General features: G+C 46.5%; 1 protein-coding gene across 1 annotated transcript in view; it reads right to left on the bottom strand.

Moving 5' to 3' along the window:
• Positions 1 to 12,718, bottom strand: part of LOC105471288 (poly(ADP-ribose) polymerase family member 12) — a 40,137-nt gene extending 27,419 nt beyond the window's left edge. Inside the window, exons 1-4 of the mRNA XM_011723680.2 lie at positions 12,237 to 12,718; positions 7,826 to 7,961; positions 6,776 to 7,073; positions 4,588 to 4,689 (exon numbers count right to left, since the gene is read on the bottom strand). Of these exons, the coding sequence (XP_011721982.1) occupies positions 4,588 to 4,689; positions 6,776 to 7,073; positions 7,826 to 7,961; positions 12,237 to 12,562 (862 nt within the window). The 5' untranslated portion in view covers positions 12,563 to 12,718. The remainder of the gene's footprint in view (positions 1 to 4,587; positions 4,690 to 6,775; positions 7,074 to 7,825; positions 7,962 to 12,236) is intronic.
• Positions 12,719 to 13,004: the final 286 nt, after the last annotated feature.

The raw sequence follows: 13,004 nt of genomic DNA, 5'->3' as shown, positions 1-13,004 counted from the left end.
GAATTGCTAAAACTATGGAGCAATGAGAATCAAATAGATATAAAAAGGAGAGAGAAAAATGCAGACAAAATATGCAGACCACACCACAGAAGCAGAAAATATCTGGGGTCATCACAGATTCAGAGTCTGATGAAGCCAGGAGCAAGAAAGATACCCAGGCCAATCCCAATGAGAACAATGGGAGCCCCGGCACAGGCACTCCCTTGCCCTAACTTGCTTGCATGAAGGAAGCTTGCTGTGCGCTTCCTAGTTAAACTAAGTGTGAACATAAGGGTTACAGCGAGAGAAAAGCAAATGAGATGGCCACCAAAGCCCCCATCCCAGTCCTAGGCTGCATGCCAGCCTCCCATTTCACCAAGCAGAGCCTTCTGCCTCTTCCCCACCATCACTAGAATGAGGGCCTGGAATGCAAATCAGCCCCATGGAAATCAACCAACAGGCATATGGGATTCTCAAGCACCAACGCGACAGACAACCAAGAATCACTCCACACATGAAGGAAAATAATTCGAAGAGAGGCAGCAACTCACACAGAAGCAGCGATACCTAAGGAGAGAATGATCAGAGTTAAAAGAACAAGCATTCACAGCTAGACTTCAACCTAAAAGCCTAGCCTCTGAAACTTCTAGGAAAAAACCGTAAGAAAAACATTTTGTAGGCTTAGAATAGGCAAATATTTTTAGGACACAAAAAACACAAACCATAAAAGAAAAAAATATATTATCTGGACATCACTATTAAAATACCTGTTCTTCAAAATATACTATAAAGGAAATAAACATGAAAGACTGGGAGGATATATCTTCAGTATAAATCACATACAAAACACAACTCAAAATAAGAGATCAAACAACCCAATAAAAATGGGTATAAGAGTCACAAAAGACCAATACTGTATGATTCCATTTATATGAAATACTCAAGCAAATCTATAGAGATGGAACCTTCATCTGTAGTCATCAGGAGCTGGAGGGAGGGAAGAATGGTGGCTGACTGCTAATGAAAACGGGGTTACTCTGGGGGTGTTGAAAACGTTTTCATATTGCCTATGATGATGGCTGCCCAATTCTGTGTTAATATTACATATATAAGTGGACTTCAAAAAGTTCATGGAAACTGGAATTAAAAGATAAAAAATATAAACTTTATTTCTCAAGATAAGTTCCATCAAGTTCAGGACACTTTTGTAAAAGATGATACCAGCCATTTCGTCCACCCATAAAGAACTGAGGGTCCCAGGAATTTAACCATGTCAATCCAGTCTTTTTTTTACATTATTAACTGAAGACAAAAATGGGTGCCCTTTAAAGATTTTTTTTTTTTTTTTTTTTTTTTTTTTTTTTTTTTTTTTTAGACAGAGTTTCCCTCTTATTGCCCAGGCTAGAGTGCAGTGGCATGGTCTCGGCTCACCACAACCTCCACCTCCCGGGTTCAAGTGACTCTCCTGCCTCATACTCCCAAGTAGCTGGGATTACAGGTATGTGCCACCACGCCCGGCTAATTTTTGTATTTTTAGTAGAGATGGGGTTTCACCATGTTCGCCAGGCTGGTCTCGAACTCCTGACCTCAAGTGATCCACCTGCCTCGGCCTCTTGAAGTGCTGAGATTACAAGCATGAGCCACCATGTCCGGCCTAAAGATTTTTTAAGATTAGAAAACAAAAAGAAGTCCGAAAGAGCCAAATCAGGACTATAAGGTGGATGCCTACAGATTTCCCATTGAAACTCTTGCAAAATTGCCCTTGACTGATGAGGAATGAGCAGGAGCTTTGTGGTGGTGGAGAAGGACCCTCTGGTGAAGCTTTCCGGGCATTTTTCTGCTAAACTTTGGCTTTCTCAAAACACTCTCATAATAAGCAGATGGTATTGCTCTCTGGCCCTCTAGAAAGCCAACAAGCAAAATGTCTTGAGCCACCCAGAAAACTGTTGCTGTGACTTCTGCTCCTGACCACTTCTGCTGTGACTGGGCCACTTTCCCCTTTTAGGAGCCATTGCTTTGTCTTCAGGATCCTACTGGTAAAGCCATGTTCCAATCTCCTGTTACAACTCTTCAAAGAAATGCTTCAGGATCTTGATCCCACTTGTTTAAAATTTCCATTCAAAAAAGTTCTGCTCTTGTCTGTAGCTGACCCAGGCAGAATGGTTTTCGCACCCATAGAGTGGAAAGTTTGCTCAAATTTAATTTTTAATTTTTCTGGCATATTGTATAAACTGAACTAATCAAGATGTCTGGTGTCAGCTACTATTTGTGCTGTTAATCACTGGTCTTCAATTAAGGAACAAACAACATTAATTTTTCCCTCACAAATTGATGGGGATAGCTCCATCTTTAACATTCTCTCATCCCTTCTTAAACTGACTTACTCATTTATAAACTGATTTCTTTGGGACATTGTCTTCATAAACTTTTTTGCAAAGCATCAATGATTTTGTCATTCTGCCACCCAAGAGTCACCATAAATTTGATATTTGTTCTTACTTCAACTGCAGCAAAATTGATGTTGCTTTGATAGGGGCTCTTTCCAAACTGATGTCTTATCCTTCTTAGTGCCTCAAACTAGATCCTGTTCAGATATGTTATTACAAGTTAGTATGAATTTATTTTGGTGCAAAAGTTTTGAACTCCATCCTTAATTTTTTCATAATATGCATTTTCCATGAACTTTCTGAAGACCCCGTGTGTGTGTGTGTGTGTGTGTGTAAAGCTGTTATATAAAAAATAGGCAAAAGATTTGAGTAGATACTTCACAGAAAATGTACAAATGCCCCAAAAGTACATGTAAATAAAAGTTAAACATCATTAATCATCAGGGAAATGCAAATTAAAACCATGAAACATCATCACTCACTGATTAGAATGGCTAAAATTTAGAAGACAATGCCAAGTGTTAGCAAGAATATACAGTAACTGAAACTCTCATACGTTGCTGGTGGGAACATAAAATATCATTATCTATTTTGGAAGACAGTTTGGCAGTTTCTTACAAAGTCAATCACATGACATAACCCAGTAACTATGTCTAGGTCTTTACCCAAGAGAAATGGAAACATATATCCACATGAAAACTTACACGTAAATATTTATAGAAGTTGTATTTGTAAAAACCAAAAACTGGCAACAACCCAAATGTTCATCAACATATGAACGGATAAACAAATTGCATTCAATCATGCAATGGAATACTACTGCGCAACAAAAAGAAACAAATGATCGATATGCCAGCATGACTGAATCTCAAAAACATACTAATGAGAGAAGCGAGGCACAAGATAATACACTGTATGATTCCATTTATGTGAAATTCTAGAAAAGGCAAATCTAATCTATAGTGACAAAAAGTTGATCAGGGATTTCCTGGGGGTGACAAACTAGGGGGTGAGGATTAATTATAAAGGGGCACAAAACAATGTTTTTGGAGGGGGTTCTAGAACTTGATGGTAGACATGGTTACGTGAGCATATATACTTACCAAAACTCAGAACTATACATTTAAAATGGGTACACTTTATCTTGTGTAAACTATAGCTCAATAATATTGCTTTCAGAATACACATATATATGTATATATATAGCTCATATTCTTTGACCTATCATTCCATTCCCCAGAATCTATCTATGGAAATACTCACATATATGTACTTGAATGCACAATGGCACATCATTATAATCAAATACTACACACTTGTTTTTAAAATGAGGTGGACTTTCACATACTGGCATGGAAAAAAATCTCCAAGATACAATGTTAAGATGCAGGTTGAATAACAACATTATCACATGCTCCTATCTGCTTAAAAATAGGTAAAACAAATATCACAACCACACAGGAAGTGTTTACCTTTGGGCAAAGATGATGGAGAACTTCATGCTTCACTCTGTATTACTGAACTGTTTTACAGAGTGAAACTATTCATGAATTGCTTGGGTAGTTTTTAAAAACTGAAAATGAACCAAGAAGTTTTGGTGGTTGTCAAGGGGAGTCACCAAATTTGAGAACAAACCTTTCTTCAGTCAAAGCCCAGGACAGCATTTAAGAAGAAAACAAAGGTTTAGTGAAAATACAGACACACACATGCACACCAGAATTGCTGCTTCTGATAAAAGAGGGATCACTGGATTGCTCACTGGATCAATACAGAAGAAACCCCCAATTTAAACAACTACTCATCCTCCAAGAGCTAACACAAGTGTTCCTTCGCAGTGAAGTCCTTTCCAGTTTCGAAGGGAGCTCTCAGCCTGTCATTACCCTTATCTTTGTTCCCACCAGGCTGAGCAGTTCCCTGTCCTGTGCAGGTCTGTGACTTCATGTTAAGCTGACCAAGTCTCAATACTTGACACTCATTTGGTGCATGAACCAGTTATGTTCCCAAAAATGATCCACATTTAATTTCTAAAAGCTCAAAGAATTGCTACCATCTTCAACTCCCCAACAAAATACCTTCAGAATTGGTTTGGCCAAAGTGCCAAGCCCTGATCCTCTCTGGATGGGGTAGAGGTTTGGTAGGGGGTATCTTCAGAGCACAGCTCTGGGAATAACAAGCAGTTACCCCTCCCACAAGGGGGATGAAGGAGCCTCCTCCAACTTACCTTGAAAGCTACAACTTTTCCGGATATGGTACAGACAGATCTGATCACCCTCCTCCTGGCTAAGAGTGTTTGGGGACACAGAACCTGAACTGTCTTTTCTTTCTGCAAAGAAACACCACAAAGATATGTCAGCTTCTGACAAGGGGTACAAAGGAGAGTTAAAGAGGATTCATTCAGCTCTCTGCACAAAAGTGGGCAAGGCAAGCTCACAGAGCCCTATCATGTTTGGGGTGAAAGTGCTCCTACACATGTGGGTCCTCTACTTTTTAGTGACAGGCTGGCAGCCTGAGGCCACACAGCTGCTTGCCAGATCCAGGACTCCATGAAGGGACTCCTTTCTCAACTCTCGCTGTCCACCCAATTCACTACAAGACCCATTTAAAAACACAAGTGCCTGACTCTGCCCTAGACTGACTTCGCCCCAGACTCAATCAGAACCTCCAGGGGTGGGACTTGGGACACTTTTGTAATAAGGGGAGAACCACCGTCTTACATGTTGAGGCACCTTACAATTCCTTCTATGCCTAAGGTTGATGACCCCTGAGGGTAAACAGGGCTACTTTTTATAAACTAGATTTGAGGCTATATAGCAAATATTCATTAATGAACTATCAGAACTGGGTACTAATACCAAAAAAAGAGTAATAAATACAAAGCCCACATTTCAAAAAGAAGCCCCTTTAATAAATTTTAGGTTAATTATCAGGATCTTAATATAAAAAGGGCACATAAATCCTTTCTAGTTTATCTTTACTAGCATCATGCCAATGAGTCTTTACCTGTGACATTTACTCTCACCCAGCTACCCCCAAATGAACACATAAAATTAATTTGCAATCCCTATTTAGTGTCACCTGTCATTTTGTTATTCATCTTCCCTTTTCTTTTTATAAGCCCCTGAGATACTTCACTCGAAATCCAGGTCTATGGGACCCCGGAGGTCATCTCCCTCTCTCCCCATGATGGTGACTGCCCTTGAAGCTGGTATCACTGGGCAGTGGATCCCTCCTCCCTTTCTGACAAGGCTGTAATCCAACTGTATTCAAGGCTTTAAGATACTCTTAAAGATCTATTTAATACAAAACCTGTCTACTTCTAGGCTTCCTACAACGGAAAGAAATTAAGAAAACATAACTGACGACAATGTAAAGAAAAAACAAATACAATGGATAACTTTTAAATATAAAAGTCAAGTACAATTAGAGTGGTGCATTTGTTTGCAGGTAGTCCTGGCATGCAACTGACATTCTAGGAAGCGTTCTGTTAAAACTGTAGCCACCACTACAGCTAACTGAGCGGGTTGGATTCTGCTCTGAGGGGAGGCATGTCTCAGCTTCGCCAAGGAATAACCATCGCCCAAGACAGTGCCCAGCATGTGGCAAGCACACAAAGGTGCTGAATCAAAGAGTGGATAACAGAAGGGCCAGCCAACAGCTGATACTGTGAAATCCACCGGATGCCAGTGTATCATAATCTCCCTGACAGATCACATTATTCATCTGCCCAACAACAGGTACTCAAGAAATGCTTATTAAATAAAAATTTCTGCTCGAAATTTGCCTGTCACTAAACCTGACAGTGTTTTTTTAAAAAATAAGCATCCTAGCACACTCATTCATTCAACAAACATCAGAGTACCTACTGTGGGACAGGCACTGTCTAGGTGCTGGAGATGAGCAGAGAACAAAGCAGACAAATTTACAATGACTCAAAAACGCTACTTATTCATGGCAGGAATACAGCCAATGCCATAATTAAGGTATGCTTCTTTCACTCATTTTGTAAAATCAGAATACAACACAAGGCATGCTCCCCAGAGCTGTCAGCACAGCATTCCTAACTTTGGGTTCCTTCCTGAAGGACATGCTCCCGTGGGCGTGAAGAGAGGGGTGACTGCACAGGGGGAGGAGCCAAGTCTCCCATTTCAGTGCAGACTAGGCCCATTCAGAATTCACTCACCATCAATACCAATTCACATTTGTCTAGGATGGCTTGCTTGATCATGTCTATGATTTCACCCCTGCACCCCCGGCCTTGTTAGGAAAGCATCATCAACTCCGTTTTACTAAAAGCAGCACCAGACTTGCCCAAAGTCACACGCTCCGTGTAATGGCTAGGTGGAATCCGGGAGCCCCCAGTCCAGGACCTCCCATGCTCCCCACCAGCCTTACCTTCCCACCAGCCTTACCAGAAGTCCCCTGTGGGACAAAAGGAGGAGGCACTCTGCTGGGGGCAGAGCTCTTATTCTTGATATCATGTGCATTTCTATAAATGGAAGGCAGCCTGCTCACCAGGTCTGAGCTCATACCCAACTTCTCCAATTTTTCCAGATTCTCAGAATTAGAGAAATCATGGGATCTCTTACAGCTCTTGCCAAACTTGCATTCCCCCTGTAAAAAATACTGGCAGATATGGAGCTTGATGCACTGTTTTTGAAAGGCACAAGAGCCATGGGGTCCATCTCCTTTGTTGTAATGTTGGCAAATCTGTTGACAGACAGGAAAAAAACCACCAGTTCAGGAAGGTCTCACACAACACCACCTTCCCAGTGGCCAGTCCACTGGTGAGACAGGGGCTTCCCAAGCTGTGATTCCATCCTCCACACAGAACACAGCTACAACATCCCTCACTCTAGATGATGGCTGCTAACAAATGCCCTTGGCTAAAATGGGAACCAAGTGGAAAGGAGACTGCACAGAAGCAGCCCCTCCACTGGGAAAATCCAAGAACTTCAAAGTGACTATAGCTGCTCCTTTCACATGAGACGATGCAAATCAAATGGCTACATCCTAAGGACTGCTACAATCTACCTATACTCTTCCCCCACTGACTCATCAATTCTCCCTTCCCCAGGCCCCAGTTTTCTCTGAGTTCTCTATTCTACAATTCAAAGTCAAAGAGGCTCTGAGGGCTTAAAGCATCTTAGAGAAGGCCAAATACCACCCTTTCATTTCTCAATGGAGCACACTGAGAGGCTCAGAGAAGTTAAAGAATCAGCCCTAGTCACACAGCTATCCATGGCATCTGGCACATATGTTTGTGGAACTGGGTTGTTGGCAAAGCTGACCCTTGAACTTCAATCAACTGCTCCTTCTGCTTCACATCCCAAATTTCTGCATGTGGGAACCAGACTAGAGACCCCCAAGGGCCCACCCATTCCACTCACAATCATTACATTTCCCAAGATACAGGAACATCCCCAGGGAGCTGTGAAACCCAGACTTCCCCTGGCACTCACTTCTGGCAAAAGCCAGGGGTCGTTCTGAAACAACAGTTGACATAGCTCGTTATAGCTCAGGTGGTCAACGCCATGAGTTCTCAGCACACTCAGGTTATGTTCGGTTGTCAAGCTGTGACTATTCCTACAGTTCTTCCTGCAAAGAAGGAGAGCTGGTGTTATATGTTGAATTGAGTCTCCTCAAAATTCCTCTGTTGGCGTCCTAACTCCCAGGACCTCAGGATATGGCTCTATTTGGAAAGCAGGTCTTTAAAGAGGTAATTAAGTTAAAAAGAGGTCAATAGGGTGAGCCCCAATCCCACATAACTACTGTCCTTATAAGAAGAGACTGGGGCACAGACACACACAGAGGGAAGACCATGTGAGGACATGGTGAGAAGGTGGCCATCTACAAGCCAAGGAGAGGGGCCTCAGAAGAAATCAACCCTGCCACCTTATCTCAGACTTCTAGCCTCAAGAACTGTGAGAACCGGGAGGCGGAGCTTGCAGTGAGCCAAGATCGCGCCACTGCACTCCAGCCTGGGCAACACAGCGAGACTCCGTCTCAAAAAAAAAAAAAAAAAAAAAGAACTGTGAGAAAATCGATTTCTGTTGTTTAAGCCTCCTAGGACTTTGTTATGGCAGTGCTGGCAAACTGAAAGCTGCTAAAATCAGTCTTCATGACAATTTTTCAGAAACACTTCCTGATAGTGTTTACAAGCACCAGACCAGCATGTAGGCTGGACGCGATGGCTCTCGCCTGTAATCCCAGTGCTCTGGGAGGCTGAGGTGGGTGGATCACTTAAGGTCGGGAGTTCAAGACGACCAGCCTAACCAATATGGAGAAATCCTGTCTCTACTAAAAATACAAAATTAGCTGGGCGAGGTGGTGCATGCCTGTAATCCCAGCTACTCAGGAGGCTAAGGCAGGAGAATCGCTTGAACCCAGGAGGTGGATGCTGTGGTGAGCCAAGATCACAGCATTGCACTCCAGCCTGGGCAACAAGAGCGAGACTCTGTCTCAAAAAAAAAAAAAGAAAAAGAAAGAAAAGAAAAAAGAGAAAAGAAAAACCAGCATGTCTATACGACAACAACAATTTACCAAGGAGGAGATGGGGCCTTGTAAGGTCTGAGGCCCAGGACAGCACCTCTGAGCAAGCATTTGATGAGAATGACAAAGAGGAGTTGCTGCACAGCAGTCAGTCAGTAAGCAGTTAACCACAGGCTGACTCAACAAGCACGGCATCTTATCATTACAGGTTACATACGTGCATGCATGCAGGCATATAAACACACACACAGCCCTGAATCCAGTTCTTTTTTTTTGCTCTCTTCCTCCATTCTTTCCATCCACAAGCATCTGATAAGCACCAGGGTGAGCCAGACACTGGCACCATGCCCTGAGAACCCAAAGATAAACCTTTAAATGACTGTCTTGAGTCACCAGGACCCAGAAGAGTCAGGCCAAAAGCATTTGTTTGACTCTGGCACTGCCATGCCTCCTATGTCACATCTCAGGAGAATGCCAAACCCCGATCCACCCCAAACCTGCACCTTTTACGGAATCCCCCAGCTCAGTAAAGGGCAACTTTCCTCTCCCACTGCACAGACCAAAAACCCAGAAGTCATCCTTGCCTGCTCTCTTTCCCTCATCTAGTGGAGGTGACAGACATAGAGGGGACTCTGATATGGAGTGGCAAGTGCAATGTCAGCTGTGGTCAGGATCCGTCAGCGCAGAGCAGAAGGGCACCTGAGCCAGTCTGGGCTGGGAGAGAACTGGGGAAGAAATCAGGGGAGCACGCTGGATGGCATAAAGTCTGAGTGGAATACTTAAAGGCTGAGGAGGAGACAGCAAGAGGAGAAAGGAAGAACATTCCAGAAAAGAGGCAAACAATTTGGTGCTGCCAGAGCCAAATATATCTAATAAGTGTAATGATGACTGATGATGACAATGACAACGACTACTAAAATTTATTGAGCAACTGCCAAGTATCGGGGATTGCCAAAATGTTTTATGAGTTAACTCATTCAGTCCTCAACCAGCCTGTGAGGGGAGTAATATCATTAACTCCACTTTGCAGATGAGGGAACTGAGACCTGGAGGTAAAGTCACTTGCCCAAAGCCACCAGCTAGTAAGGAGCAGTGCCCAGACTGAAACAAGATGGGCTGGATCTTGGGACTGTGCCCTAGATCACCAGGCTCACTGCCCCCTGAGCAGAGGACCAACAGCCAGGGACCCAGGACTCCGTACCAGCTCTGCAGCAGGACTGATGACCTATTTCTAAAAGAACTGACCCTGCGGTTCAGGAAGACAAGCAGAGTCACAGGGGAAGCAGAGAAGTGCAGCCAACCACACCTACTCTCCCTAAAGTGAGTCAGAAATGGAAGGTTCAAGAAACTCACCTGTGTAAACCACAAGGAAAAGAAAAAACTGAAGAAAGAAGAAAACTCAAGGTCATCTGAGCCAATAAATATCACACTCCAGATTTCTGAGACAAGTCAGACCTGAAGCCACATTTTGGTAACTAGCTTAAGAACAGGGCTGCCATCTTTATTTTACCAAATATGAACATTAAACAGATCCAGCAGTTACCCCCAAGAGTGGCTCCATCCAGCCACTATTTGCTGTGTGCCTTCTTCCTAGTGGGCTGTTCCCTGCCCTCCCCTGGACTGCCTCATCCGTGAAGGCTGATTTCCCCAGAGTTCCACCCTCAGCCTCTTTTCGGGCTTCAGACTCTACCTCAGATCTAATCCACTCCTGGGGCTGCAGCCACAACATACACCACCCAGTATCTCCCAAACCAGCCCAGCACACTGGGGCCCTGACCTTCCTACGAAGCTTCTGACCTGAATAGCTGCCTCCTGGGCATGTTTCCAAACTAAAACCCTCTCTTGCTCTCTCAGTGAACAACACCCATGCCACAGTAGGAACAGAGACTGAAGAGTTGTCACCTGATATCCTCTCACCACACCATCACCAACTCACCTCTCCCAAATTTCTCACACATAGCCCTTGGAAAGTTCTAATCTGGATACTTCCAGACAGCTGCTTCCTAGAGACTACCTTTCCCAGCCACCCTGCATCTAGACAGGGTCACCAGACAGCTTCCAGTCAATGGGATGTGGGTGAAAGGAAATCCACCACTTCTAGACCTGGCCCACAAAAACCTCCCATGCAACCCCCTTTCCATCAGCCCCCTGGAACTGGATACCTAGGCTGGCCTCAAGAGCCATGTGCTGAGGGGCACAGAGCAGAGGTCAGTCAGCCTGGATCCCTGAATGACTGTATGGATTAAGGCCCCCCACCCCATGCTCACTGCTGGGCCTGACATGAGCAAGAAATATCTACTCTATTAAGACAGACAGACACACACACACCAGGGAGCAAGCAAGAAAGGAGGGAGCAGGGGAGGAAGGAATTATCCTACATGACTAGCTTCCCAGTGGTTCCCCACAACATCCTCCCTTAAACTGGCACCCACACCACTACCTAAGACTTCCTAAAATGCAAACCTGATGGTTGCTCTCTCCTGCCATTTTACCCGCCCCATCACCTTCAGGGTGAGGCCCAAATTCTTAGACATAAACCTCAGCAATCCCTTCCACACATCCCACTGACCACGTGCTATGCACAGAACATGGACGCTAAGTGCTGGGGAGACAGCTAAGGCCTCTGCCCTCAGGGAGTTTCCATTCTATTGGCAAGTGGGTGCCATGAGGAAAATAAACAGTTCCCTGTGACCAAGAGTAAGGGGAGGAAAAGCCCTCAAATGGGATGTGATCTTTAGATTCAGGCCTGAAGGATTAACAAACAGGGCCAACCAAGAGCAGGAAGGGCACTCCAGGCAGAGCAAAGGCTCCCAGAAATGCTCAGGCTCCCAGAAATACCCAGGCTGGGGGGGGGGGTGTTCCAGGCACAGAAGGGTACCGAGTGGGCAGGGACCAGTGCCCCAGGACCTGTGGGCGATGGCAGGGAGCTTGCATTTTCCAGTTTGTAAACAGATAAATAGGGTTGAACGGGGTTTAAAGATCTCTTCCAGCTGCTGGGCAGAGAAAACCTTCATTGTCTGCTCTCAAAGCTGGCAAGGGGGGACCCGCGGCGTCGTGGAGCTCCCCTAGGCCACCGCCTCCCTACCTCCCTACCCCACACGGCCACACCGGGGTGTTCCCACCCAGCACTACCGCGCTCTATGTAAATCAATCTCTCTCCCCAGGCGTCTAGAGGACCCCACTCGACCCCGAGTCCCTCACACTGTGCCAGGTACTCAGCAGGTGCTCAATAAACGCTCCCTTTAGTGTATGACGGGGCGAGGCCAGGGCAGAGCTACCGAATTGTATGCTCAAACTTCAAGTAGGACTCCCAAGCGGGCTGGAAGTGCTTGTGGGTGCGCGGGGCCTCCGCCCGCCGTCGCTCCCGGTGCGGCGCCTTACCCGGCTCTCAGAAACTTGCAGGCGCCATAGACCATGAACTTGCAGAGGTGCAGCTGCGCGCAGAGCCCCACGCAGCCCGGCTTCGAGCCCTGGTGCGCGCGGCACAGGCGCAGCGGCGACGCGGCCAGCACCACGCGCTCCTGGGCCGCGGCGGCGCCGCCCGCCCGCACCGCCACCACGAAGCGGCCACGCTGCCGCAGCAGCCGCTCCAGCGCGTCGGCACTCAAGCCCATCCGCAAGCGGCGCCGCAGCTCGGGCAGCTCCAGGGCGCCCCCGGCCGCGCACAGCACCTGGGTCACCTCACCGACGACGCCGGCCTGGGCCATGGCCGCTGTGCCTGCGCCCGTCGGACCGCGTATGGCTCGACGCGGACGGCGGCGGACGCTGGCTGGCGGGCGGCTCTCGCAGGGTGGAGGCGCCGGCGGGAAACGAAACCGAAAGCGGCCCCGGGCCGGCGAAAAACAGAACCTGTGCGCCCTCGCCACGCCCCCGGCCCGCAGCTGAGCGGCTGCGCCTTCCGCCTCAGGGCCCCCAGCTGTGAGGCCGCCGCCCGACGGGAGCTCGGGAGCTCGTGAGTTCGGGCGTTCGGCCCGGCTCGCGGGCGGGGACTGTGGCGGCTCGCGGGGGGCCAGTCCCTAGGCCCTGAAAATGGCTTCTTTGGATGTTTGAGGGACCAGGAGCCCCTAATTTCGCGATGCTCCGAGCGCCTTCAGTCAGAGAGCCTCGAGGGCGGCAGCAGCGCTGGCGGAGCCAGCTGGACGCCGCCGG

Source organism: Macaca nemestrina, chromosome 4 (assembly GCF_043159975.1).
Source record: "Macaca nemestrina isolate mMacNem1 chromosome 4, mMacNem.hap1, whole genome shotgun sequence".
Taxonomy (NCBI): Eukaryota; Metazoa; Chordata; class Mammalia; order Primates; family Cercopithecidae; genus Macaca; species Macaca nemestrina.
The sequence above is the reverse complement of the archived record's forward strand: the minus strand, read 5'-3'. Positions and strand labels throughout refer to the sequence as shown.